Source organism: Balearica regulorum, chromosome 18 (assembly GCF_011004875.1).
Source record: "Balearica regulorum gibbericeps isolate bBalReg1 chromosome 18, bBalReg1.pri, whole genome shotgun sequence".
Taxonomy (NCBI): Eukaryota; Metazoa; Chordata; class Aves; order Gruiformes; family Gruidae; genus Balearica; species Balearica regulorum.
This window is the reverse complement of record NC_046201.1, coordinates 8,742,781-8,764,805: the sequence shown is the minus strand read 5'-3', so window position 1 is coordinate 8,764,805 and position 22,025 is coordinate 8,742,781. Positions and strand designations below refer to the sequence as shown.

The following is a 22,025-nucleotide window of genomic DNA, read 5'->3' as shown; positions in this document are numbered from 1 at the left end:
GGAGGAGCAGGAGGGGACTAAAGGGTGTGTTTCCCCAATGGGCCACATCCTGCCAGATTGGCACAAAGATGGGGTGCACAGCTGCATCCCCGAGGCCCTTTCCCTACCCGCAGCGTGGGGCTGTGCGCAGGCAGAAAGGCAGAGCCCCTCGCTCGGAGCCAGAGTTGCCACGGGGTGATGCTGAGCACAGCCCTGAGCATCTCTGGTCCCGCAGCTGAGTGCTGCCACCGCACTGTTGTCACGCGGGCGCTGGGGTCCCCATGTCCAAGTATGCTCTGTGCCGTCACTTCCCTGCGCACCTCCTGACTTTGGTTGCCATGACACCTAAAAATCCAAGCAAAGACTGTCCGGGAGCACCCACAGCACCGCCCAGGCAGCATTGGCGCAGGCAGGTGCTTTGCCTGACCCCGTTTCTGCGGGGGACCTGGCGAGAGGAGGTTTGGCCGAGGCGCGCTCTCACTGCGCTCCCCACCCTGTCGGGAAGGGGCTGTGCGTCAGCCTCCCCAGACATCTGCTGACGAATTTTTCATTAGGCGATGGCCTTGCCTCCGCAGGCAGCCATATGGCCTGACGTTCTCCGGCGGGGCTGACACAGCAAAGCATTCCTACTTCCAGACTTTGAATTTCAGGGACGTTTTCGATGAGCAGATTTTTGGCACTTTCTTAAATACACCTCTGACCTGTGCTTGAACAAATTGGGATATATAAATCCTCCAGGAGATTTTTGGAGGTCTTTTTCTCCCAGCTGGACAGTTCATTATAGCAAAGACCACAAGACTTTCCTCCACCAACCCGTGGCCAACAGCCAGCTGGTGCAAAATGTGCTTATTTTCCTTTTCCTCTCTCTAGCCATGTGGATGGCTTGGGTTTTGTTTCCAAGAAGTAATCACTGGAATAAAAAGCCCGGGCTAAAAATGATACTTTCTGTTTTTCATTGAAATTTCTTTTGTGTTCTTTTCCTAATCTTTATTTGGCAGCTATCATCCTAAAAGGTTTTCACACTTATTTAACTTCTAAATTAAGCATCACATAATTTTGGGGCAAGGGCCAAAATGCATTGTAGCACAAAACAAGTAGAGCAGATGAAGAACTGCGCATCTCATTTTCACCCTTTGAAAAAAAACCCCAACAGTAGAAAACCACATGTCACGGAGGATATGGAGGGATGAGAGCGACGTGAAGAAACCAGCTCCTCCATCCCTCTGGACAAATGCACCAAACCTGCCGCTCACCAGCGTTTGCATAATTGGGCCATAAATGTCTCCGGATGGCAAATTCCTGACTTTGCCCAGCTCACTCGCTCCGGACCATCGGTCGTCCACCTCCAGGGCCAAGCCCTGCTGTGTCCCTTGGGCCCTACTAGAACACTTGGTAATAATTAGCTGTGATTAACAGAGGGCCAGAGTCAAGAGCACTTGAGTTGAGGCGCCCGCCGCGTCGCAGGGTGCGAATCCATCGCGTCAGAGCAAACAAGGGTGATCCCCCCGAGTCACGTTGGGTGGGGACAGGCTCCAGGCTGGGGACCTTTCAGCAGCACCCCAGACTCTTGTCCCCGCTCTGCTGACCCTGAGTCTTCTAGACGACGGTAGTGTCGTGGGGGCTGGGAGCAGGCTTTACTGGTAGAGGCGAACAGCCTCAAATTCTTCCGTCAGTGCACCCCGTTTCTCTGAGCTGCCCTTTGCTGCTGGGGTATGCGTTAACTCCCTCTTCCTGCCCGCCCTTTGTAGTTTTAACTCCCTGCCTTGCCTTTTGTAGTTTTAGCTCCAGCTGGGCTTTAGACACGACATTGTCCAAGCAGCGATGGTCTGTCCTGGCCTTCCTGATTCTCGCCTGCTCTCTCCTTCCCCAAGACGTCCCGTGCCCGGCTAAGTCTGCCTGCCGCAGCTCCCCAGCCCCTGCGCGACAGCCGGGCTTGTTCCCTGTCCATTTTCTTTAAAATCAGCCCGGCCGCCATCCCCTCGTAGTGACCCAGGTCCAATGTCCGCTCTCCCAGTAGGACGAGGCCACCACTGCCAGCCCCGTGTCACAGACCTGCTCCCGTGTTCGCACCGGGACATCGCCACCGACGGGACCTGGGCGCTTTGTGGATGCCGGCACGGCGCCATCCCTGCGCAGCCAAAATTCCCAGAGGACCAACGCCGGCATCCGGAGGACTTGGAGTAATTGCAAGCAAATGGAGACTGAAGCAAACTCATATGAAATTATTTTTGCGTTTATATTCTGTCGAATGAGCAGCGTCATTGGAAACGCGGCTGGAATGGAAGTGGGGGGTGGTTGGATCTGGGGGGTAAGAAGCGGGGGGGGAAAATGCAGCGGGGAACACGCCAGCCTGCGGGTGCGTGGGTGCGACCGGGGAGCAGGGATGGGGCTTGGCCCCGGGTTTCTGGGTCTGAATAACAACAGCCGGTGTTTGGGGAGGGGCTGGAGGTGGGTGACACCCTGGGGCAACAAGTTGTGGGTGCTGGGGGAGCCGCGGGCGCAGGGCTGAGGGTTTGGGTGGAGCAGGGCTCGCCATGCTGCTGCTCCCTGAGTCTGGTGGCTTCCTAAAAATCCAGCACCCCCCCCCCCGAATCCCTGCAGATCAGCTGAAAAAGCTTGTTTTCCCTACCGAGTCCCTTCCCCTGCTGTAACAAACATTTTGGTATGCATATCCTTTCATTCACAGGGCTGTTTTCTTTGTTCAGATGAGTTTAACTAAAGTAATGTCAAAATACTCTTTCAAGAAAGAAACTGAAGCACTTCCCTTCTGAAAACATCAAAATGCTTCATTTGGATTCCCCCCCCAAGCCCCCCAAACCCGTTTTTCCTTTCCCCCAGCCCAAACTATTCCTTGAACTCAGCACAAAGCCCTGAACAGTTTTGTTTGCTGCACAACCACGTTGTGGGGGAACTGTTCAGCCAGAAAGCGGGCAGGGACCCGGGGGCAGCACCCCGGCAGCGTGTGTCCCCCCCTTTCTCCACTTTTGCACCAGATTTGCTCCCGTGGCGGCAGGTTTGCCTGCGAGCGGCTCGGTGCGGGTACGTGCCGCGGCGCTGCCGTCGGGGACCCCAGGGCTGGACCCCGGCTTCACTTCGGAGCCTGGATTTTCTGATAAATTTGTCATAAACGGCAGCCGGCTCCGACCCCGCGGGGTCACCGGTGTTGGCGTGGGCTGTGCCCGCTGCTGGCGGCAAAACAGCCGGCGGGGAGAGCGCGTGTTTTAGCTGAACAAGAAAGTTACAGAAAAGGGGATCCTCCGTGCTTTGTGAGCTGTAGGTGGGTGGCATGAAAAGGAGCCAAAAAAAAAAAAAAAAGGAAAAAAAAAAAGGCACAAAAAAAAAAAGCTCGTTTCCCTGCTGGTTTGAGTAAATGTTTAATCCCCAGCTCAAAGAAAAAGCAGCTCAAAAGTGCTTTTTTTCTCAGCAAGTCTGAACCAGTCAGCCTGGTGCCTCCTCCCTCCAGCTCACACCCTCCCTCCCTCCGCTCCGGAGGAATATCCCAGCCTGCTCCAAGGTGCAGCTGGGCACCCAGGGCAGGACGGAGCCAGGCCGGAGCGGTGTCCATACCCACCGGGTCGGGAGAGGGACCGGGAAGTTTGCCGGGCCCCTCTCCGGCATCGGCGGGACGGCGGCGTGCCCGGTGCAGGCATCGCTGGCTCCCACGCTCCCGCTTGCCTGCACCGCTCCAGCGGTTGAAGTGCCTGGGATGGGGTCCCCGCACTGGAAACGGCTCTGCCTTTTGCTCCTGGCAGGTTTAACGTCCTCCCTGCTCCTCTACGGTCACTACTACGCTACGGTGGAGTCGCCCACCGGCCAGCGGATCATGGCCAGGTAAGGGGGTTGGGGAGGGGGGGAGCAGGGATGTGCAGATCCAGCACAAGGTGGTCTGGGAAGGGGAGGGGGAATTGGGGTGCTGGTGCTGGCCCCTGAGTGTGCGTGGTCCCAGCCGTGCCCCTGGTTGTTGGGTGGTTTGAGAAACATACGTGCAGCAGGCTCTGCCCCCCCGCCGAGGTGTGCTGGGTGCTGGGTCCTGCCTGCAGCAGAGCCCAGGGGTGCCCAGAGTGGGAGCCCAGAGCCGTGGGGGTTGCAGGGGTCCCCACATGGGTTCAGCCCGTCAACGTGCAAATCAACCATTGCTGGGGCTGGGGACAGCTGAGGGTGCTCAGCCCCCGGCAGGATCAGACCCCCTTCAGCAGCCGGCTGGACTCGGTGAGCCCGGTGTGTCCCCGCCGGGATGATACAGGACTGGAGCTGGCTGAGTGCCCCGGGGGGGAGTTTGGCCCCTATAGAACCACTCTGATCCCCCCAGCTACAGAGGAGGGCATGGCTGCCGCAGCCTGCTCGGATCCCTGGGACTGCCCGCCCCCCACTTCCCAACTCCCAGGGGCTGCAGCATTCCCCAAATCCAGCAATTTGCATCTCCCCCTTGGCGGTCACGTCTGCCATGCCTGCACCCTCCGCCTCCCCCAGGCCCCTTCCCGAGTCTCCCCGGTGCCAGACGGGCGAGGGTGCTGGGGTCCCCCGGGGAGCCCCGGGGAGCGCAGCGGAGCAGGCAGGGTGTGAGGGAGCCTGCACAGCACTTGGCCTGCAGGACCAGCCGCCCTCCTCTCCTGCGAGCACGGGGTAACGTGCCAAGAGAGCGCTACGGGTGTCCCTCGCCTCCATGCTGGGTGCTCTTGGGTGCTGTCGGTGCGACAGAACCCAGCTGCCTCAGTGCCGCCCGGGAGCGGAGGATGCTGTGGGGACCGGAGCCGGTCCTGCACGGGGTGAGCTGGGTGCGGGCAGATTTGTGCTGGGAGTTGCTGGGGGTGCAGCTGGCTGGGCTGCCCTGGGGTGCAGACACTCTCTCTTCCCCAGCTGGGAGCAGGGGGCTTTCCTTGCCCAGAGCGGACATCCCCTCCTGCCGCGCTGGCGGAGCAGAGGTGTCCTCAGCAGCCCGGGCAGAGGTGGGTTGTTCCCATCCACCCTCGGCCGTGCCGGGTGAGCAGTGGTGCCGGCGGCAGCAGCGTTAGCCCGTACCGCGGTGCTCAGGGCAGGTTGTGGCTGCGGTGTGGAGCAGCTCCCTGCAAAGAGCTTCATGTCCATGAGAGGGGAAACTGAGGCCCACAAGGGCAGCAGAACGTGTCCAGGGACTGTGCTGGTGCTGGGAATGGAAACCAGCCGTGCGCTCCTGGTCCATCCTGGGAGCTGGGTGTGGAGGAGACCCATGAGATGGGAGCCGGGAGCGGGTTCCCCCCGCCACATGGCAGGCTGCAGGTAACTCAGCCATTGCCTAACCCTGCCTGGACTTGTCCCCGCACCGGCTCCCTCTGCCGCAGAGCCAGCCCTGGCTCCTGCCCTACGACCGACGGTCAGCTCGTCCAGCCCCAGAGAGGAGGGGAGCCCAGGGCGAGGTAACGGGGAGCTGGCCTGAGCTCCAAACCTCTCCTGGGGTTTTCCTCTTGGCTTTAACCCAACCGCTAAAGCTAGAGCCAAACCAGAGCGAGCCCTGTTCGCTCCGATTCCCTGTGTTTACCACCGTGCCGCCCCATGATCGCTGCTTGTCCAGCCTGAGCCGTGCACCCAGAGGAATCGGCGCTGCCCTGCCGTCGGATGCGGGGCTGAGTCTGGAGGTGAAACCGGGACAGCCGGTGTTTCGCACGGCTAACGTGCCATCGCAGAGCGCACGCTGCCTGCTCTGCCTGCCGCTGGGGCAGAAAGGGAGGGTCAGGGGTGCTCACGTGTCGGTGCGGGCAGCCACATTTCGGCAGAGAGGTTTGTGTGAGCAGGGTCTCCATGCAGGTTTATGGAGGGATGGAGGGGGTCGGGACGAAGCTGACGCCTGCGGCTGATGCTGGCTGCTCCAGATACCCACGGCGATGCCGAGCCCCCCTCCCGTTCAGTGCAAAGCTGGTGGCAGCGGTGAGGACCCTGCAGAGATGGGTGAAATGCCCCGTGCCTGCAGAGAGCCAGACACCCTGCGGTCAGTGGGCTGCAGGGAGCCGAATCTCTGGAGCGCCCAGGTTTGGCTGGGCACAGCCCCGTCCCGCTCCCTGCCCAGCCATCTCTGAAACCCCGCCGGCAAGCTGCCGGGCCCGCTTGTGGCTGTATTATTAGGGCAGATGGGATGAACGCGGAGTTCTGGCCAGCCTCATCGTGCCGCTCTGGCTCGGCACTGGGGGAAGATGCTTTCTGGAGCTCAGCCCTTCGTGGTGGGATGGAGCAAACGCCCTCTGAGAGTGTGCTCGTGTTGCTGCTTCGGCTCCCTCAAATGGCTCTGCGGGGCCCTGGGAGTGTTTGCTGAAGATAAGGCCAGACTGTGTGCTCACAACACTCATATGCCGTGTTATCTTCCGGAAACAGGGGGGGGTGGCCATGGACCAGAGACGTCATATTTGTGAATGCCACGATGGTGAGAGAGCATACCCAGGCTTGGCTAGTTCCGCTGTGTCAGTTGGTGCCCAGGCAGCCATGGGCCACTCCTTCCCCAGAGCCTCATTGTGCATCAGCCGGTCCAGGGGAGGGTTGTCATCTTCTGAGTCAACCAAGCATCACGAGGTGCTTCGCCACATCCTGGTGGGTGACGTCAAAGCATTTGGCTCCCCGATGTGCTGCTGAGCTGCTGTCTGGTGGGGGGGCCCAGCCGGGGCAGGGTTTGGGCCGCAGCCACAGGCAGGACAGCTGCCGCGACGCTGGGGAGATGGCTCCAGCACCAACAGCTGGGATGCGAGTGCCGGGAGGTGCTGACACAGGGATTGGATTTATCGGGTCAGCGCAAGTCCTGGAAGAAGCGATGAGCAAGTGCCATCCTGCAACCTGCCGGGCTGCGGGCGCCCACCTCCCTCCAGCCAGCCTGAGCTCAGCTGGGTCTGAGCCCCGGCGCTGCCCTGGGCGCTCCCGCAGCATCCCCGGCACTTCAGAAAGTACCACAGCACCCTCCCGCTGCCGGTGCCCGGGTCTTTGCCTTGTCCTGCAGGCGCTGGGATGAGCCGGGGAGGGGAAAGGGAAGGATTTGCACCAAGAAACAAGAGTGGGGGAGCTTGGAGGGCTGGGTGGGCAGGGGTGTGCAGCTGGGGCTCGTGAGCCTGACGGGGAAGGGCTGGGGAGGCTGTTTGGGTGCAGCTCTGGGGCAGCACGAGCCTGGACATGGTGTGTGAGGGGAACAGCTCTTGGGGTTCGGTGGTGGGCTGCGCCTCTGCGGCAAGAAAAAGGGTGAGTGACCAAACCAGGGGCTTTGCGTGCAGGGGGTTTGCTGCTGCAGGGGGTTCAGTGCTTTGCAGGAGCTGGCTCTGGAGCAGGGAGGTTTCTTCGGTCCCTGGTCTGTCCTTCGGGTGCTGGTAACGTCAATAAGCTCCTGCTCGCGAGGCACGTGGGCTGTGGATCTCCCACGTTGTGAGATGGAGGAACCGAGCAGGGCTGGGGCAGCTCGCTGAGGGTGAGCTCTGCAGGATCCTGTGGCCGTTCGCTGCAGCTGAGCTGAGCCAGGGTGCTGAGCTCTCCTTGTAGCTGCTGCAAGACTCCTGCATGGGTGGGCTTTGCTCTGGCCAGGGTGTGCTGCCTGTTCCTGGCAGAGATGGGCTGAAAGAGCAGCCTCCAGCGTAACCGCGAGGTCTCGTACAGCCTGTGGATGGCCTGTCCCAGCCGGTGCCTTGCTGGGCACAGACCCTGCCAGGGCAGCTCTGCTCCCGTCCCCGAGCCGAGGGAACAGGCGAGTTTGGTCAGGCTGGGTTTATTCAGATGCTTGCAGTGATAACACCAGAAAGGCCCTGCAGAAAGCTGCAGCTCTGGCATCTCCCTGGGATGGTTCAGTCCTACCTTGGTGGACCTTCCTGGGGGTTTGCCCTCCCTCTTCTCCACCAGCTTGGGTGCTCCGGGGACAAGCCTCAGGGATGGGCTGGTGGCTTCAAGGGGAGGTGAGGACACCACCGTGCCCGAGCCCTGTCCCTGCTCTGGGGCCAGCCCCGTGTCAGCCCTCCTGTACGCAACAGGTTGGCTCTTTGCACGCGTTAGGAGGGCAGGACGTGGCCACAGGGCAGGGTGAAGCCGGGTGACCTTGTCCTCCGGCTGGAGAGCGTGTGTTGTGAATGGTAGGGGCTCTGCAGGGCAGCAGCTCTTGCTGGGGAGCTGGTGTTCTGTGGGACATCAAGGCAAGGGACTTGCCTGGGATGGGACGCACTGGCTCGACTTAAAAGGGGCCCGGCTCTGCTGGCAGCGCCCAGCCCCCTGCGTGGGGGGGACACCTTTGCCCTCCCCATCCGCTGCCCAGAGCTGGCCGTGCTGGGGATGGGCAAGGAGGGAGCTGGGACTAAAGCGCGCTTGGCCCTGGCTGCCCGTCCACGCCTGGGGAGATGCTCCAGTCCCTGGTGCCAGCACCCAGGCAGGGCGCTGGGCTGTGCCCCCCATGTCATGCCGTACCCCTGGGGTGGCACCGAGCGGGGTTTGGGTGGCAAACGGGTCTGGATCCACTCCCGGGCAGGGCTGTCGGTGCTGCTGGTGTCGACAGGGGCCGTGGCGGGGACGGAAACCCAATGCCTGCTGCGTCGGGTGGCATCGCGCCGGTGGGGGCCGGGGGGGAGGCAGAGCTCCGCTCCCCACCTGCCTCTACCTGTCCCCAGGCTCCCAAGCAGAGATCCCGTAACAAGGGGGCCCTTGTCTCCTCCACAATACCCCCCTTCTGGCCGGAGCACCTGCCGGCTGGGCTGGAGGCGGCGCCGGGGGGCTCTGAAGGGCCCTTCTGTGCGGGGATGAATGGGAGCCTGTTCCCCTCCGGTGGGCTCCCACCTCCCGCTCGCCAGGCTGCGACCCTGCTCGCCCCCAGCCCTGTGCCCCCCCCACCCCCGCCGGAGGCCGGGTCTGCTCTGGCTGGCCGCCGTGGGGCTCAGGGCACCCCGAGGTGCTGAGGGCAGGGAGCCCTCTGCCCCCATCCCCAGCACGAGTGGGGGATCAAGGCATGCCCCAGCCGGCCCCGTGGAAAAAGGGGGTCCCGTACACCCCAAGAGCCTCCAGATCCCGATTGCTTCTCCAGTGTAGCAACTAAACATGTCTTGCTGTCCTGCCTGGCTCATCCTAGCCCCGTCCCCCTCCTCCTGCTTGGGCTTGGGAGGGGTGGGGTGGTGGGAAGAGCTGGGGAGGTCTCAGCAGGGTCCCCACAAGGCTGCAGCCTGGTCTGGGTGCGGGTTTTGGTACGTGGGGGTCCTGGAGGTAGAACCCACCAGGAGATGGCGGCTGCTTTCTGCATAAACCCAGTGTTTTGCAGATCTGCGGCGCTCTGCTTGCAGAAACACACGGATGGAGTTGGGTGGGCGCAGGCAGCAGTCGAGGTGTGCTGAGTGAGGTGACTTGGTCCTGCCCTGTGGCTCTCAGGGGTGGGGGGGGTGTCAGGGTGCAGTCACTCTGTGTCACCTCCCTGGCTGACCCCCTCCCCGCTGGCTTCTTCTCCCAGCCTGCTGCAGCCAGAGCCACTGGTCCTGGCTCTGCCGGGGACATCGCGCCAAGCCGGCAGCCGCAGATGGACCCCTGAAGGCAGCTTAGAGAGGTAAGGGGGAAGGGGCGTGCGGTGGTCCCGGCACGAGCTGGTAGCCCTCTGCCCAAGGGGTGGATCTTGAACTCTGCTGTGTGTTTGTTCCTTTTACAGCGGGAAGTCCTTCAAGCCTTCTGCAGAGCTGGAGGAGCCCGAGCCCAGCAGAAAGCAGGTAATCGTTAGCACAGTACGGTTAGTGCCCCCGGTGCCCCTCCTTGCTGGATTTTGTCGGTTCAAGGTCTATGTGGGGAATCTGAGGAGGAGAAGCATCATCTGGAAGGGTTTGTTGGGGGTTTTTTTTTGTGTATGTGTGTAAGAGCTGGGCACGAAAGGGTGTTTTGCAGCTGGGGAAACTGAGGCATGAGGCAGTGCCCTGCCCGTGTGACCCAGCAGAACACGTGATGGACAAGGAGCGTGTCTGTCCCTGGGTTTGTCCTGTCCTCGGTGCCTGCAGAGGGGTGATGTTGGGGGGAAGGTGGACCCAGGCTGGAGACTGAACCGAGGTCTTCCTCCCCCCCAGCCCAGCACCTGCCTCCGCTCGGTGATGGCCAGAGCAAAGGCAGACCCCAAGTTTGGGGAGATCTTCCGCTTCGACACCCCCGTGCTGATGTGGGACCAGCACTTCACCCCAGAGACCTGGGACAGGCTGAAGACGAGACACGTCCCCTACGGCTGGCAAGGCTTGTCCCACGCAGGTATGGGACCCGCTGGCTGGGGATGGCAGCAGATGGGCCGGGGGCGCCGGGAGGGTGTGGGGCGAGCCCAGCAGAAGGGACTGAAGGCATGGGGCAGGCAGAGGAACCCTGCAGAGGAGCCGGGGACCTTGATCGCTCCCCACTCTGCCTCCCAGGGTGCAGGGCAGAAGGAACGGCTTTGCAAATGCCACTTGTTGCATCTTGTGACATTTTCCCTGAATAAAAGCTCCAGTGTGTGCATGATTATTAACTGGGGCCGGAGGAGCTCGGACAACCCGCTCCATTGTTGTGGATGGAGATTGTTTCCCTTCCTACCCCAAACCCACTCTCTGCTCTCCCCGGCAGCCGCCGGCTTCGATCCCTGGGCTGGGAAGTGCTGGGGACGGTGCAGGGGAGCAAATCGGTGGCAGTTGCAAGGAGACATTGTCAGGAGGGGACACAGCCAGTGTGGGCAGCAGCATCCTCAGGGCTGGGGCTGGAGATGTCGGGACGCGTCCCCGTGCCTCGCACAGCCTCGGGTGGCTGCTGTTTGGAGCTGGCTGCGGTACGGGGGGGGCTGCGAGGGGGGGGACACCAAGCCTGGGAGAGGATGGTCTGGCTGGCATCCCCCATCCCGCCTGCAGACCCCTCTCCCGCATGAGGATGGTGTGAGCTTTCTTGTGTGCTGCTCCTGGGTGTGCTTTGTGCAAGCTTCTCTGTGCATGCTGTTGCACGCTTAAGTGTGCACACGCTCACCTGAGTGGATGCACACCTTTTTCCCACTGACCGGCCGCATCCTGCTCCATTCCAGTGGTGGGCAGCACCCTCCGGCTCCTCAACACCTCCAGCAACAGGCACCTCTTCGACAGGGACGCCTTCCCCAGGGGCTGCATCCGCTGCGCCGTGGTGGGCAACGGCGGCATCCTCAACGGCTCGCGGCAGGGCAAGGCGATCGATGATCACGACCTGGTCTTCAGGTGGGGATGGGTCCCGGGCAGGATGGGACCATGGGTGCTGGGGAGTGGCTGGCCCTGGACATGTGTCCTGCCCTTTTCCTGCAGGCTCAATGGTGCCGTGATCAAAGGCTTCGAGGAGGATGTTGGGACCAAGATCTCCTTCTACGGCTTCACGGTGAACACCATGAAGAACTCCCTCATTGCATACGAGGAGTATGGCTTCACCCAGATACCCCAGGCCAAGGTGAGAACCCAAGGGTTTGTTGGGGAGGTGACCCCAAATTGTCCCCTGAGGCCAGGCTTGTCCCCCAAACCTTCTCCCCATCTCAGGACCCCTCAGCCCTCACCCTGCTGGCATGGGCAGTGCCCAAAACCCCCCAAGCACCACATCTGTGTCCCTGCTGCAGGACCTGAGGTACATCTTCATCCCCTCGGACGTCCGCGACTACGTGATGCTGAAGTCGGCCATCCAGGGTAGCCCGGTCCCCGAGGGCTCGGACAAGGGGGATGAGTGAGTAGCCCCCCAAGATCCCCCCAGCACCTTTGGTGACGCACTGGAAGGAGCATGACTTGCCTGCCCTCACCCCACATCTGGCCCTGGGGGGGATAGACCCCAAGTACCCCGAGACTCCCGTGATGTGCATTCTGCCCTTCTCCTCGCCCCGCTGCAGGCCACGGAAGTATTTCGGACCAGAGGCATCTGCAGAGAAGTTCAAGCTGCTGCATCCTGATTTCTTGCGGTACCTGACAACGAGGTGAGGATGATGAGGACCGTGGCTGCTGCCCGGCTCTGCCCCAGGCTGGGCTCAGACCGCCTGCCTCCCACCACTGCTCTCTCCAGTACAGACCAGTGGCTGCCCAGCATCAAAGCACAGTCCCAGTCCTCCCCAGGCACTGGAACCACCACTGTCCTGCTCTCTGCAGATAAAGCAGAGAGATTTGTTCCCCGCCATTCCCATTCACTGCAGCACAGCTCAGGACCCCTTCTGGCAGGGAGCCTGACTGTGCTCAACTCGCCTCCCATCTCCCAAAATAGATGAAATTTTGACCTGGTCTAACAGGAGCAGAGGCAGGGCCCAAAGGGATTGTCTTTTCCTACCTTTCATGAATGCAGGCGCCTGGGTTGGGGTGATTTCAAACAGCAGGGAGGTGCCTTTCAGCAACCTGCAGCGAAAGAGCTGAACCTTGGTAGTAGCCATCAGAGAATCCAGACGAGCACTGTGTTTCACTCGGTGCTCCTGCCAGACCGGGCACCGGCATCACCAAGTGCACGGTGGGGGCTGGACAGGCGCTGGGTGCTGCCGGGTCTGGTGCTGGGGGCTGCGGTGCCGTGCCGGCGGTGAGCCCCCCTGACCCACCACATCCGCCGGCAGGTTCCTGCGGTCGGAGCTCCTGAACACCCAGTACGGCTCACTCTACATGCCCAGCACCGGCGCCCTCATGCTCCTCACCGCGCTCCACACCTGCGACCAGGTAAGAGGCCATGGGGCCACCTTCCCCCCGGGACCAGGGGACCCCCCCTTTGGTTCCTGGGGGCTTGTGACTAGTGGGGACCAGTGTGGGTGGGGACCAGCGTGTGCTGGTGGCTACCCCCTGTCCCCAGAGGTTGGGTGGTGCATGGAGCATCTTGGGCTGAGCCCTCACCCCATTCTTCACCCGTCTGTCCCACCTCCCTCCCTGCAGGTCAGTGCCTATGGGTTCATCACCGCCAACTACGAGCAGTTCTCAGACCACTACTACGAGCTGGAGAAGAAACCGCTGGTGTTCTACGCTAACCACGACATGATGCTGGAGGCGGCACTGTGGAGGAGCCTGCACAGAGCAGGGATCATGACTCTCTACCAGCGGTGAGGCCGGGCGGTGGCCCACGGGGGCAAGTCCAAGGACTTCTGTGGTGGCTCCTCCTTTTTCCCCAAGGCCACCGTCTCCCTCCTGAGGGCTCTCCCCAGCTGGCCAGCCAGCCCAAGGAGCAGACCCTCCACGCTGCGGCTGGTGGTGGTGGTGGTAAGGGGCCAGATGAAGCTGGTATAGAGAAATGCTGCGTTTCCTCGGGAGTCTCCGGCAACTTGTTTCACGGTTCAGCAAGACTGAACGTGGCCTTTGGAGCACCGAGAAGCTCCACAGCACATAGCTGTGAGCTCCCAGCCCCGCGAACAGGGCTGGGAAGCACAGAAGGGACAGGGTGATACTGGAAGAGGATGCTGGAGGTGTGTACGTGTGGCAGCCTCTGGATGGAAGACACCCTTCACCTTGCCATTGCACCCCAGCTCCAATGCTCGTCACCGTGGTGGGACCATAACGGGCGTGATGAATCCTTGGACTGGAAGGATGGAGACTAGATCATCCAGGTGACAGGAAGGTGGTGTGTTTGGAGAACACCTCCCTCCCAGATTGCAGAAAGACAGCTCTGGGTCAACGTGTGCCGCTTTCCAGAAGGATCTGTTTGCCTCCACGATCTGCGGGAAAGCCAGCGGCTCAGCTGCCCTCTCCTGTGACAGACACACAGTGTGCCCTGTCATTTCCCCCTTCTCCAGGTCATGGTGTTTTCAGACGAGGAAGGGTCTTCAAAGCCATCAGCTAAGAGTAGGGATACCGTAGCTCGGCTGGGACAGCAGAACCGTGGCTGGCCTCAGAGAGCTGGCCTACAGCCCAGGCATGTGGTACTGGGTTTGGTGGGGTTTTCTTGCACGTGGTGCCCTCAAGTGCTTTGAGGGGGAAGCCCCATGCCAGGTGGGTTAGGGAACCTGCTAGCTTAATTTTTTTTTTCTTCCTAAAAACCCCTGAGGGAGGTGAAGGTCTTGAACTGTTCAGCCATCCCGTGTAAGCAGCGCTGCTGAGGAAGACCCGCTGGGGAGGCCACTCCAGCTGGTGGTGGCCAGAGGGGCAATATGGCACAGCAGCGGCAGTGGTGTAACCCAAGGCACTTTCCCACTTTGTATAAAGACATGTTGAATGATTGGGGGTTTTAGGCCCTTTTCTGTTGTTTTGGCAAATGGGGTGGGGGTGAGACCCCCTACCTTCAACCGGAGAATGGCCACAGAGGCAGGGAGGGGAGCAGGGTTAGGCCTGGTGCCCGGATCTGCGGGAGCAACTCTGAGCGCGGTGTTTCCACTTTGGGATGCTACTCCCTGTACGTCAGCTGGGGAGGAGTGATCTACTGCAGAGATGGTGAGAGAGAGCCTGGCCATGAGCCAGGGAACCTCCAGAGCCCCTCAAGCTCGGGGCAGGCTGCTTTCAGCCAGTTCAAATGAGCATTACAGAAGATTAGGCTGTAAGCCCGTTTCTGATGTAATCTCTAGCTTGGAGCCTGTCTTGTGTTCCCAGGTCTCAAATTAACGCTTGTTCACATCAGAGCCACCTTACAATGGTACCAAGGCAGCCTGTTAGGCCTGTTTTTTATTCCAAGCACTCAGCAAAACCTCTTTCATGACAAGAACAAACCTGATCCTCGCCATCTCCCGACCAAGACGGCACCAAAAACCTCCTCGAACCAGCTCTGGCTGAGCCTCAGCACGGCCTGCACAGGTAACGTGGGGATCAGCAGCACCTCAACGCACAGGGCAAAATGAACAGGTTTTAAAAACAAGCACAGCATCCTGCCAGGGATCCCATCCAGCTCCTGGGCAGAGCTGTTTGTGCAGGTCAGGAACTACAACGCACACCCTCCTTTCCCATTGCGAAAAGGGAGGATTTCTAGCCAAGGGTGTAGCCTGGCCCTGGAGTTAAACACACTCCACTCTAAGGGCTTACCAAAGAACCCATGGCTGTACCACTGCCTGTCACATCTCCCTTATCTTTGCGCTTCCAAGCGGACCACAAGAACCATTTCTGTCACCAAGCCTAGCTTAGTTGTAAGCAGTTTTGTCACAGTTACCACAGATTGCTTTTCTTCAACTTTCAGCCTCTGCAGACACTGAAGTCTTCAGGTATCAGGGAGGAGCAGGTTTTGCTATGAAGGGTAAGCTCACAACTGCTTGAATTTCAGGAAGCGTTTTAACCCAAAATCCTTCCTACCTGCTCAAACCCATTTCTGTTCAAGCAGATAACCTTTAAAAACAAACAAAAACCAACTTAAACTCCCAAGATTTTCCATAACTTATTTTATTCTGGAAGAGAAGACAGTAGGGAACCACTTTTTCCTCCTGTAGATCAGGTCCTAGTGGAAAAAAAGACAATGTCAGAGCAAAGCAACTGCAAGCTGAAAAGTTCCTGATATGCACTATTTAATTGAGAGTACAGGTCTCAGGAGACAAAAACTTGCTCCCCCTGCAAGCCAATGGCACTAGTACCCAAATCCTCTTCAGCTTTACTGGGAACTTACCAATGAAGTGGTTGCAGCAACCACGGAGCAGCGAGGAGGAGCCTGCGGCTATGCACAGGTGGCCATTTTACAGCCAGCAGCAGCCATTTGTGAGACCCACTCCAATCTTCCTTTGAGAGCTGGGAGACACCACAAAGCAATGCTGTAACAACTTTCCTAAACAAGTCTGTTCTGAAACAATTCCTGCCCCTCTCTGTTCCCAAATCACCAAATAGCTTCTGCTTTTCCTATTTATCAGCAGGCTGCCTCTTCACTTTTTCCCCTTACTCCCTGGAAGCCAAAAGCCCCACATGCTCTTCCCAGCGCCTGGTCTGACTTGGAACACAGCAGTACTGACAGAGCACCCAATCTGACTGCTGGCTTGTACATTCCCTCCTCTTTACATACCAACCTTAATTTAAGGAAGTCCACTGTCGTCAAGTCTGTCGGTTCAGCCTGTCAGTGAACGTTATTGATCTTCTACAAACAAATACAAATTCTGTTAAATAAAGCATGAAACGATTTAGCCGAAGGCAGCTGTCAGCTACCGAGAGACAAAGTGCTGTTACAGCGTGTGTATTCAGTGACTGTACATCAGGCGAGATAAAAACGCCTTTCTTATCTGCTCTTCAACCTGCTGCTGTGCCTCGCTGTTTGGATAAGCAACTTAAAAGCTCTTCGTAGATCCAAACTGTGCTATGACAACAGCAGCCAGTGCTGATACTCCCTGTACCTTGCTGTATCTGGGCTCTGGACAGCTGGCTGCTGAACAGCCCGTGCATATGGGACAGCACTTGTGCTGCAGTCGCACATCGCAAGGGCAGGAGACCTGCTACGGGGGAATACATAAGCCTCAGTGGACAGTTGTTTTTCCCTCACAGCTGAGTTGTCAGACAGGGATAACAGCACATCACAGGCTCGGTTTCTCTCCTGCCCTTGGCTATATAAACTGCTCAAGTTCTACACAATTACATACAGCAAAGACACCCAGACGCTAACATGCTGATGACCAGTGTTCTTCCTGATGACTAGTATTTTTCCTGGTAAGTATTCAAAGACTAGGTATTCTGCTCAGCAGATGAGTCATGCTGCCTACAGATCTGACATCCAATTAATAAATTCAGAAGAAGCAGCATGCAATAATGAAGCATTCTCTTAGCAGCCTGATGGCCAACTTAGCAGCTGCCCTCTTGCCAAAGCTGACTTTGGGAGAAGGTAACAGCCCCAGGGTTCTGCAGGAAGATTTCCTCCTAAATACAAGTTGCATTGACCACTGTTAGCAACAATACTTCAAATAAAGTTTTTCCTTCACTCATTTCTTCTCCACCCCTTCTGACAAAAACCAGCACTGGATCACAGAGCAAGAACTAGAGAGAAGTTTGCCATTCAGAGAGAGGCAATTTTTGTCTCACAAACTTAGCAGAGCAGAAACCTGTCCCTCAGAGACAAAGGAGCATGTCTGCCAGTGAGTTGTCTCACTTGGAGACAAGAAACTTTGGGAGGTGGATGCTATTTAAATCCTTGCTTAGGAAAAAAAACCCCCACCAGCCCTGAAACTTTGGTAGTTTAGACCCTTTTTAGCCATTTTAAGCAGACATCCTCCTCATCATCATACAGAAACATTTTAACTCCTTCCTTGCATGCAAGAATAATCCATTCATCCAGAATGTAAACAGTCTATGGGTTTATCTTGAGAAATGCATTCAAGCAGATCTAAGACAGACACATACCTTCAGGGTGTGTCCTTTCCAGGATGACCCTTTGGTGCATGTGAACTGCACCTCCCCACCCCCCAGCAACCTGATGCAAGTTTGAAACTGTCTCAGTGCACCTCCAGGTAGGCAAACAGAAGAATTATTCTTTCACTAAGTCTACTTCTGTGACAAATACAGTTATGAGATGAGCTGTGTCAAGTGTCCCCGTGATGGGCTGTCATCCAATCCCTCCTACTTCTAATCCCTTCTACTCTTGCTCATCTTTGACCATGCTGACAAGCAGGTGCCCTACTGGGCACCAGTAACACTAAAATTCCCATTCACTCTGTGTTGCCTTTCAATTTGTACTCCATGGCAGCAAAGGGCTGCACACTCAGGTGGCAGCTGCAACAAAGCTACAGCCTTGATTGGCTTAATTATATTAATCAAGCCACTGAGCTTTTACATCTCCTCCCAGTAGCCCCAGGGACATAGAAGGGTATCATCTAACAGAGCAGAATGAATCTCACTTCCATAGCCCAGCAACAGGAAAAAACTGGACCAGGACAAGACAGATGCTGATGTTTCTCATCATTGTGCAGGTTTACTGTCAGTTCAGGGAAGGAATCAGCTTCCCAGGCAGGTGAGTGTTTTTATTCTTGCTTGATAACATGCCGTGCTCTGAAACAGAGGAAAGGGACAGAGTTAGTCCATGAAACAGATGGTTCTTTTTACCTTTGCATCTTTAATGCTGAGCCTCAGAATCATGCTTCCACAGAGGAAAGATTAATTTCAGACAGGGATAACTTTATCATCACTAGCTCAGCTTCTGGAGCAGCCACGCCTGGGCCATGCAGAGCCATCCCAAGAGCTCAAGCCTCTTCTTGACCCTGTGGTTAGCCGGCTCCTCACCGGGCAGCAGCGACCCGTGGTGAGTACAGCCTGCTCGCAGGCCTCCTTCTGCCTGGGTACTCGCTCAAATGAGCTGGGTAAGGCGGGCTCAGCCCCCTAACCCTCGCTGCCTGCAGAGTGCTTAAAGGCAAGCCCCCATAGTGTAGTGATGGCAGCGCTCAGGCTGAGCCACACCAGCTGCTGTATTAAATACCACCCCAGGCCGCGGTGCCAGGAGCACGCCCCTCAGGGAGAGGGCTGGAGGCCCGTCCTGGCAGGAGCCGCGGGGCCCAGCGCAGCCCGGCCCTGCCTCCCTCTGCCCACCGGGGATGGGGGACGGGGGGCACCATTACGTCCTCACAGGCAGACATCGAGGCCTCGCCGCACCCTTACAGACAGCCGAGGCGGCGCGCAGGAGTGCCCCGCACCCTCTCCCGCTGTCCCCGCGTCCCCCGGGGTCTCCGTGCCCGCGGATGGCTGCCGATGGCGGCCCGTCCTACTCACCGCCCGCAGCCCGGCCGCCATGTCGTCCGGAAGCGAACGCGGAGAGGGAAGGGGCGCGGGCTGCGCGCGCCCGCCCAGGCTCGCGGGAGGCGCGGGGGCTGATGGGAAGGGTAGTCCCGTCTCTCAGCGGCGGGCAGCAGCCTCCGCCGCCGGCCTTGCTCGGCCCCGCTGCCCTCCGTACGGCCGGGGCACCGGCCCGGCCCTCGGGGGGTAGGGGTGGGCCTGGAGTGTGACAGTGGGCGTCTAGGGGGTGGGTGAGGGTGATGGGGTGCCTCTGACAGGGGCCACGGGGAGGGTCGATACCCTCGCTCCATCCTGTGTCTGCTAGGGTGGAGGGAAGAGGAAGACAAAGACCTAAGTGTGTTTAATTTAGCACTAGGGTGAGAGTTGACTCTTCCAGAGGCCACTTCTGTAGCTGTAACCTCAGCTGAGGGCTCAGCAGGCAATGCAGGGAAGCCTGGAGGTGGCTGGGGTCAGCCTCGGTGGTGGTACGTGAGCTCAGAGCTGGGCCTGCGCTCCATACACAGAACTTTTGCACCATCATGCTGCTTGTTAATTGCATTTATTCCTTCTTCATGTGCCCTGTTTACTAGAGACATATGCATGATTGTACTTAGCATGCTAAATGCTTCAAAAGGCTGAACAAGTATTAGCTAGTGTAGGAAGGGGCACACTTCAAAAAAGACCGATGAGCTGGAGATTGGGGATTAGTCAGAGATTAGTTAGTGAATGTGTGTGCCGTGCTTTGAATTTGTGATGCTTCTAGTATTATCCTTCACTGTTAAAACCTGTAATGAAATCTGCAGGATCCCGTTTAGCTTATGAACAATAACAATGTGTAAACAGAACCAAGGGGAAGAAAAATAAGAATAGCTAATAGCCACTTTCTGGCCCAAAAGTTTTATCCACACCCTTGTGGCTGGAAATGGAAAGCAGGCAAACCTGAGTCTGAAAGCAGAGAAGTCTGAGTACAGATGAAAGCCCTGTGTTTAACCAGTGTCACCCCTGAAATGTCTGAGAAGTGGAGGGTTTGAATCAAAGATGTGCTTGTGGAAGATTTCCTGGTTCTGCACAGCAATAGCAAGAGTGAGCTTCCAGTGTTGGTGTTGTCCAATGTGCCATCTCATCTGTTTTCTGACCTGGCCACCTGGACTGCTGAGTCTGTGAAAGCTCGTGTTATCTGAAAGAGCTGAGCGCCATGAGCTGGAGGGAAGTGCTGCTGATGAGCCTGGTGTCTCTCTGCTCCTGGATTCCCTCTGATGGCAGCAAGGTGGCTCCGTGCTGCTGCCTGCACCGGGTGGCCCTGTGCTCCAGGAGGCCCTTCTGCAGGCAAGGCAGTCAAGTTCCCAGGGAAAGGCAGTATGACTTCATGCTTATTTTTAGTGCCTGGATCCTCCTGACCTTGTTCCTATTTTAGAACCTGATTTATTTTTTTTCCAGAGCATTGATTTAACCTGACTCGTGAGCCCTTTCCTCTCCAGAATGGCCCATGTTGTTTCTTGAAAATCTCTCTTAAAAAGTCAACAGACTGCAAGAGGCATCTTTTTTTATTTCCTTACAGTGGTATAAGAAGGCTGTAAAGAGATGCCAATGTGTTGTTAAAAATAAGCCACTTCCAACGTAAGTGGCTGACTACGAGGTCTTCCCCAGCCCTCCGTGCCCTTTGCTAGCTGCAGAACGCCTCGTAGGCTGCTCTGGCAGGCTGGGCAGGAGCCTGGAGGAAGGAGCCTGCAGGGAGTCCCATGCTCTGGCATGAGGACACGAGAGCGCTTCAGCGTCTTTCTGCCCTGCAGGAGCCTGTTGCATGGGTGTTCGGCCTGGCGGGGAGGCAGGCAGTGACACAGAATGGCAGTAATTAACGCAGCCTTCAGTGCAGTGGCCTTTGCTGTGTGAAGATGCGGCTGGCAATCTGCCTGACTACTTTTAACTTTCTGAGTAAGTAAATACATAAAACCTCATAACTAGAATTAGCCCTTTAAGTTCCCAAGGGACATAGGGGTTTTTTTTAATATCAAACAAAACAACTAAAATCCTCCCTTGTGCAGAGTTCAGATCCTGGAAGGAGAGAAGACTTAGACTCAGATGTGCTGAGGGATTTGCCACCATCTTGATTTTTGGGTGGAAGCTGCTCAGACCATAGAGTAACTGTCTGCTAGTTGTAAAAAAATAAATGGATAAGCTTTGCCAGGTACCAAGTAGTGAACTGACTCAACAATTAAAAGCTCAGGAGAACGGCAGGAGCTAAGCGTGTAGTCGATTGGCTGTAATTATCTATGCACTGCAACCATGAATAATGTTTCCAAGCGTATTTTAGAGGCAGAACAAAGACCCTGGATGAAGAGAGATGATCATCGGCTCACCCATGCCCACGCTCCTCTAAATCTCTGCAACTTCACCTGTGTGGGACTTAATCGAGTTCTCAGCTCTCTCCTTTAGAGGGCGTCCACATCACACACATTTTCGGTGTACAAACTTCGCTCGGGAGCTGCAGTACACGGCAAAGCCTCCCAGAGGTCAGCAGAACATGGTGGCTCTTCCAAAGAGTCTGTGAACCTTCTGAGGGATGCGAACGAAGTTACAGTCTAGTCTGAACACGTCGGGTTGAACATGTTCTCTTTCCTCAGGCAGTTGCAATGCTGCTCCCAAAAGCAATTTGGACATAATTTTGATAGATTTCCTGTGGCCAATCTCCATCAGTTACAGTATTTTCTTGCTCCAGTCTTTGAGAGGTTGAGCAAGCCAGGAAAGCTATTAAAAGGGCATGGAGATCCTCTACTTGTGAACGTTTTGGGGCTGCTGTCAACTTCCCAGCAGAGAATCTGGAGGGGATTGCTTCCCCTGTCAAATAACATGCTACGTTAAGCTCCCATCTTCCCGCTTTCTCAAGGTGCTTCAGTATCTGTCCTGCAAAGCCACAGCATTACCCTCGACAAAGAAGTCTGAGCTCTGCTGTGGGGTATTTGCTTATCCCTAGAGCAGATAACAGGAGAACGGGCAGAATATGTGACAGAGAAGGGAAAGGCAGAAGGACAAACAGAAATCAATGACAGAACCTCTCCAGCTTCAGCTGGGCTTTGATCCCATGGTTAAATTGAAGGACAAGGTCTCCTCCCAATTTCCCACCCATTTCCCCTCTTGGCTGCCTGTAAGTCCCTCCAGGGAGAAACTCTCTGTGCTTACTGACAGCAATTTGATTTCCTCTTGATTTCCCCCTCTGCCTGTCCCAGTCCCACCCTGCAGACAGGGTTCCACAAAGCCTGGAGAAACAAAGCATCCGTTCATTCAGAGACGCCCTGCTGTGGTTATCATCTTCGACATATGGCTGGGGAAAGCAACCAGGGTATTCGAACACATTAAGAAGCGAGTCCCCCATTGCTCACTGCGTCTGGCAGGCACCAGCCCCCTGCATGGCTTGAGCATACGAAACACGAGGAGAGGCTGAGGTGCAGGGGGTAGCTGGATTGATGCTTAGCTCTGTTACGTATGCTGTGTGCACCGCAGTGCACAAAGAATGGTCCCCTGGGGTAT

General features: G+C 57.4%; 1 protein-coding gene, 2 long non-coding RNA genes and 1 other non-coding gene across 4 annotated transcripts; 1 reads left to right on the top strand and 3 right to left on the bottom strand.

The window, feature by feature from the left end:
- The first annotated feature begins 1,406 nt into the window (after positions 1-1,406).
- Positions 1,407-15,191, top strand: ST6GALNAC2 (ST6 N-acetylgalactosaminide alpha-2,6-sialyltransferase 2). The gene is made up of 10 exons (XM_075770951.1): positions 1,407-3,810; positions 9,401-9,493; positions 9,593-9,650; positions 9,999-10,173; positions 10,964-11,129; positions 11,214-11,352; positions 11,516-11,619; positions 11,780-11,863; positions 12,482-12,581; positions 12,792-15,191. Exons 1-10 carry the CDS (start codon positions 3,686-3,688, stop codon positions 12,957-12,959), a joined length of 1,212 nt encoding a protein of 403 aa, XP_075627066.1. The 5' UTR covers positions 1,407-3,685; the 3' UTR covers positions 12,960-15,191.
- Positions 15,192-15,193: 2 nt separating this feature from the next.
- On the bottom strand, positions 15,194-16,668 carry LOC142604430 (uncharacterized). Its single transcript, XR_012838303.1, has 3 exons — positions 15,821-16,668; positions 15,430-15,548; positions 15,194-15,264 (listed from the first exon to the last, which is right to left on the bottom strand). It is a non-coding gene; the product is annotated as an uncharacterized LOC142604430 (long non-coding RNA).
- A 1,028-nt stretch (positions 16,669-17,696) lies between these two features.
- Positions 17,697-18,699, bottom strand: LOC142604431 (uncharacterized). Its single transcript, XR_012838304.1, has 2 exons — positions 18,498-18,699; positions 17,697-17,783 (listed from the first exon to the last, which is right to left on the bottom strand). It is a non-coding gene; the product is annotated as an uncharacterized LOC142604431 (long non-coding RNA).
- LOC142604459 (small nucleolar RNA R38) lies at positions 17,854-17,928 on the bottom strand. The gene has a single exon (XR_012838335.1). It is a non-coding gene; the product is annotated as a small nucleolar RNA R38 (small nucleolar RNA).
- Positions 18,700-22,025: the final 3,326 nt, after the last annotated feature.

Coding starts and splice junctions, on each gene's coding strand:
- ST6GALNAC2 (XM_075770951.1), top strand. CDS start 3,686: ATGGGGTCCCCGCACTGGAAACGGCTCTGCCTTTTGCTCCTGGCAGGT. Junction 9,651..9,998: donor CCGAGCCCAGCAGAAAGCAG/GTAATCGTTAGC, acceptor CCTCCCCCCCAG/CCCAGCACCTGCCTCCGCTC. Junction 11,864..12,481: donor TTGCGGTACCTGACAACGAG/GTGAGGATGATG, acceptor ATCCGCCGGCAG/GTTCCTGCGGTCGGAGCTCC.